Here is a 5,810-nt window from a genome sequence, read left to right as displayed (position 1 = left end):
CATCCTGCATGTTCCCCGGATCTAAACCCAATTGAGAACATTTGGGGATGGATGGCAAGGGAAGTTTACAAAAATGGACATCAGTTCCAGACAGTGGATGCCCTTCGTGAAGCCATCTTCAACACTTCACCTCCTGGAAACACTGGCATCAAGCATGCCTAAACGATTGTTTGAAGTCATCAACAAGAATGGTGGAGCTACTCATTACTGAGTCCTTTTTTTGACACTTTGATTTCTGTTTTGGGGGGTTTGAGTGTAAATGCAGTTTTCAATTAATTCCCCGCTCAAAAGTTCTTGTCTCTTACGCTGATTTTTTCCTTTAACATTGTGAAGCTCTACTTGGAACCTTCTTAAAATCCAATAGTGCAAAATGCAAATTCTTGCAATTTTTTGACTGGTCTTAAGATTTTGATCAGGAGTGTATTTACTGTTTCTGAGTGTTAAGGTTGACATGAATAACATATTACAGCAGTCATTCCACACGTTCTGACAGAAACACATTGAGCTACAATCTCTACAGACTCTAGTGCAGTTAAAAAAAAACAATGTTTACAGTCTGTCAGTATTCCACACCATCATCAACAGAACAAGCCACACTGCTTCAAAGCTGAGGAATGGGTCAGAGGTCAAAGTAGGAAGGGAACAGCCATCATCTGTCATTCACAAAGGGTGTGTGGATATCCATCTGCTTTTCCATGAAAAGAACATAACAAATGGCTTTTTACTATGTGATATTGTAAGATATTTGAAATAGTTTCAACTTTCCTGTCAACTTTAATCTTCTTTTTTTTTACTAAATCACAGTCGGCCGACCGCCGGCTGGCGATCGGCCGGTGGTCGGCCACCTACCATCAGACTTAGCCTCTTTTCTGGGGGAAATCCTGGTATGGTACAGAACCAGGAGACAGAGTTTAAATGGGATTTCCATCAACAGCAGCTAAAGAGAAGGTTTGTTTGGTAATGTTTCCTATTACCAAACATTTTACCTCAAAGTAATTGATAGTCTTTAAAGAAGAAGTGGCTTGTTTCTTTAATGGCAAAATAAATCTAAGAGTCATCTGCATTGTCATTCAATTCCATATTTAACTAAATTTCTGCAGAACTGTTGAGGGGTGCAGCTACTGCCTGAAACTGTCAGTTTTCCTCTCTAAAACACAATATGAATTTGGGACTTCTGTTTGTAATAAACTAAGATGGAAAAACACCCATGTTTTGATGTATAAACTGTAGAAGACATGTAAATACTGGGGAAATAAAAACTTGCAGAATTGTTGGAAAGTTTAGACATGTCTATAGAGACAATTTTCATTTATGTTGTAGAACGTAAAATCCTGACGGAAACAGAAGAGTAATGTGTGTATTGTAGGGCTACTATTGTTTAATATTGTAATGACAATATCAGTTGTCCTCATTTTCTCTTGTGTCATCACTATCAACCAAACCCAGGTGTGGGCATCAAGGCCAGTGAGTCTGTTGGATTGACCCAATAAATTATTAGCAGCAGAACAGATGGTACTTAAAATATAATGATCTATAATTTACTGCAGTCCAAGCAGTCCTTTGCAATATTGTTATTGCACTTGATGATATTGTGATAATTATAAATTTTCAATTATATTGTGCAGTCCTAGTGAATAGTAACAGTGCATCAATGATCATAAATTGTTACCTTTAAATAGAATTAAACCTAACTTAAGCATGTAAAGGGAAGAATGAGCTGGACTGAGAACAGACTCGTAGGAGACTCCACATGTAACAATGCTGAAGATGAGACCTAATCTGATAGAAAAGCTTTTTTAAAACAGCTTTGTGGGCAGCAGTGGCTCAGGAGGTAGGGGTTTGTCCTATAACTGGAGGGTTGCTAGTTCGAGCCCCCGCTCCGGCTGTCTCAGCCGTTGTGTCCTTGGGTAAGACACTTCACCCGCCTTGCCTACTGGTGGTGGTCAGAGGGCTCGGTGGTGCCGGTGTGATGGCAGCCTCACTCCTGTCAGCCCTCCCCAGGGCAGCTGTGGCTACAATGTAGCTTACTGCCATCAGTGGATGAATGGGTGGATGAATGTGAGGATGAATGGGTGGATGACTGATTGTAGTGGACTAGATAAAGTGCTATAGAAGTGTAGGCCATTTACCATTTACCATTTTTAAAGTTAACACAATGATCCAGCTGAGAGAACAAGGTGAAATGATCTACAGTATCAGAAGCACCACAAAGATCAGAATACTTTTAAGCAAAAAGCAGTACAACTTTTCTTAAGGACACAGACAGACTAAATGACATGGGCAACAGTCTAAATCTCAACAATATGTTATTTTTAATATACAAATAAAATCCATCAGTCCTCATTCTAAAATACTAGGATTTTTATAGTTTTTCCCCACAAATCACTACCATGACTGCACTGTTTTACTTATTTAGAGGTTTTTCGAGGAGGATTAAACAACAGAGCGTATTATCAGGTTCAAAGAGTGACAAAGGGGGATGAGATGTGTGATATGAATAAACCAGGATCTGACATCAGGTCTTGTTTTACTCTCGCTCTGACTTAGTGCCATCTTTGTTCTGTCTGATTTCATCTGTCACATGATGCACCAGGCAGCTCATTGACTGATTCTCACTGGGGCCATCCCTGCCATGTCCATAACAGGCCACTGCTTCACTTCATCAAATGTTCCATTGAACATCAATACGTGTCATTTACGTGCAGGCACCAAGCTGAACAGCCCAGCATTCTGTAATCGTTTGCACTGTATGAGCGCATTCCTGACAAGCCCAGACTCAAGGCGCCCGGCCTCCGTGACGCAGTGTAGTGATGAGCAAGGATTGGATGTGATGCATACTGATGCTGAGTGAAGGAGAAAGAACCCAGTGTCTGATGGCTGACACCTGCTGAGCAGACAAACGTCCTCAGTGAAGCTCGCTGCTCTGTTCCCATTCAGTGTCATCTCTATATTTCTGCATCGTCTCTTTCCCCTCATTCTTTTCCATTGTTCACCTGATAAACTCTTGACTCAAGGAATCTGCCAGCTTAAAACTAATACTTCAACTTCATAGCACAGTCACTGCAAATAAATACTCATCTCATTTTAAGCCACAGAAAAGGTGAAAGCCATTTACTTTTTATTTTAAATCCTAGAAGAAGCATAAGTTTGCAGCACATTTCTGCCTTGAAACTGCAGTGCATCAGTTAGATCACAGCTGTTTTATTTTCAGTAATATTCTACTCATTATTTAAGCAGTCAGAGGTTTCCATCCACTCATCATGGGCATGAATGTCAGATTAATTTAAGATGTATTGGGGACTGCCATAGGAATGCATAGGAAGTGCTGAAGTGCATTGTGAAAACTGAAGTGCTTTCCCTCTAAAACAGGTCAAACTTCACAGCTGGACTTCTCCTGTCTCCGGGATCAGCCCTTTATGATGCCTGTCTGCAACTGATCAGCTTTTTGAACCATCTTGATTTAGTATAAACTCACAGAATGTCAGTCCCCGTCTAAGTCTCTCCAGGAACTTTCTAGTTTGAACTATTCTTTTTTCAGGGTGAAATTATGCAACATACAAAATAAAATAAAAAAGTTTGAATTGATTGAAGATTTTCAATCAAAAACACACTTAGATCTATTCATACATTCACCTAAATCTGTTATTAGAGGTACTACAGATTCTAAAAGGTCTTTAACTTAAAAAAAGACTTAGTAACTTCCTGTGAGGGATCATGATCGACTGCAGCTGGTAGTTTTTCTTTGCCAGAATAAAATGATTTGTCTGACAGCACTCATCTGTAACCCTTCAAATAAAAGGAAACTGATTTGGATCTTGAGGAAAAACCAGGAACCACCAAGACTCAAACCTGCCATCAAATGGAAACTGCTTCCCTGTCTCCACCGAAACCATGGACTGAGAAGGTGATGGTAAAAAAGAAGCTCCTGTTCTGGACTGATACCTACAGCTGTCCACATGGACAAGACGTGTCTTCTGGAGAAAGGTTTCATGGTCAGACAAGACAAAGATTGAGCTGTTTGGACACAAGGACAAGAAGGATGTTTGGAGCATGGTGGTGGGAGCATCATGCTGTGGTATTGGTGCACAAGTGGATGGAATAATGAAGGAAAAGGACTACCTCCAAATTGTTCAAGTTAACCTGAAATCAACAGCTGGACAGTTGAAAGTAGGGAGTTCCAACAGGACAATGATAAATCTCATAAACCTCCACTTGATGGAAAATCTGTGGACTCCTATTAAAGGTGGGTCTGTGTCGAGAGTGCTGCGAATTAGCTGTTGCTACTGGACTCTGACGCAAACATGGGACTGCTGTTTTGTTCAGTTTGTCTGTCCCTAACAAATGAGACACCAACTCATTTAAATGAACTCGATCAATTCTGCGAAGGAAAAGAGTGGTCAAACCTTTTGCTTTACTTTTTTTAAAAATAACTAATACATTAAATATGGTGTAAAACTATTGTATTTTTCCTTTCCAGTTTGTTTTTGGACTACATCCTATTGGCCCATTATTTTGTTTGTTGTTTGGAGAAACCAAACTCCAGCCAGGAAAAGCCAATGATTTAATCCAACTAATTTCACTGGACTCATAACTACATTCAAATTCCAAAAAAAAGGAAACATGAAAAGTGTTTTCACTGCTACTGAATAAGGACTAAAACTAAACCCAGAAACAGTACAATAAAGCAAACAAACCTTATTAAACCTGTTCAGACACTTACTGAGGACAGCAATGAAGCTCTGATTGTCCAGGAGGAGCCAGAGCCCAAAGCCCAGAAGGGCAGTTCCAAACTTCTGGAGAAGAACAAACAAACAAGATTTAATGTGCATGAAAACATGCAGGAGAAATGTCAATAGGGACAGAATATTGTTAGTTGGAGCTGAAATATTAAAAATAACCTAACAGTAAGTACAGTTCACAGGGGGTGTGCAGCTGTACAGACCTTAGAAAATATTAACCATAAACATGATTTTAAAGCATAATTCCATTCAAAAGATTTTGTAATTATATGCAATTACAAAAACAAACCCATGGATAATGTGGTGTTTTAGATCAACTGAAGATGGTCTAGAACCATTTTTAATGTGAGAGTTAAACAACATCCTGATCTTCTCTGAAGTCATCCATGTTTTCATGTCTCGAAAACAAGCTTGTAATTAGGAATGGGACTACAGTAATACGATATCAAAACAGAAATAAATGAAATGCATCACATTATTATTTAGCTTTTTATTTAAAAATAAAAGTACAATTGCAATTACTTTTGCTGCCTAAATAATGATTATTTTATTGGTATAATTGCATAATAATAAAATATATATATTTATTTTTAGTTCCTTTAATTTTAATGCCCAAATATAACATCAGGAGCCTGAGAGAAAACAAGCAAACATGTTGACAGTCACTTTGTTTAAAATCAGTTTCAGTGGAAAAGGGCGGACTGCTCTTCAGGTTGGGAGTGAGGTGCTGCCTTAAGTGGAGGAGTTTGCAATATCGCGTGGACATCGGGGACAGTTCCTCTGGATTGGCAGACCGGGGTGGTGGTCCCCTTATTCAAAAAGGAAGGCCGGAGGGTCTGTTCCAATTACAGAGGGATCACACTCTTAAGCCTCCCTGGTAAGGTCTATTCGGGGGTTCTGGAGAGGAGGGTCTGTCAGATTGTCCAACCTCAGATTCAGGAAGAGCAGTGTGGTTTTCGTCCTGGCCGTGGAACACTGGACCAGCTCTATACCCTCAGCAGGGTCCTTGAGGGTGCATGGGAGTCCGCCCAACCAGTCTACATGTGTTTTGTGGACTTGGAGAAGGCGTTC

The 5,810-nt window shown here is 39.8% G+C and overlaps 1 protein-coding gene across 1 annotated transcript in view; it reads right to left on the bottom strand.

Annotated features, from left to right (window-relative positions):
• The window catches only part of LOC108250663 (CD82 antigen), a 38,792-nt gene that overhangs the window by 10,556 nt on the left and 22,426 nt on the right, over window positions 1-5,810 (bottom strand). Inside the window, exon 3 of the mRNA XM_017440652.3 lies at window positions 4,721-4,793. Coding sequence (XP_017296141.1) covers window positions 4,721-4,793 — 73 coding nt within the window. The remainder of the gene's footprint in view (window positions 1-4,720; window positions 4,794-5,810) is intronic.

Source organism: Kryptolebias marmoratus, linkage group LG15 (genome assembly GCF_001649575.2).
Source record: "Kryptolebias marmoratus isolate JLee-2015 linkage group LG15, ASM164957v2, whole genome shotgun sequence".
In the NCBI taxonomy this organism is placed as follows: Eukaryota; Metazoa; Chordata; class Actinopteri; order Cyprinodontiformes; family Rivulidae; genus Kryptolebias; species Kryptolebias marmoratus.
The sequence above is the reverse complement of the archived record's forward strand: the minus strand, read 5'-3'. Positions and strand labels throughout refer to the sequence as shown.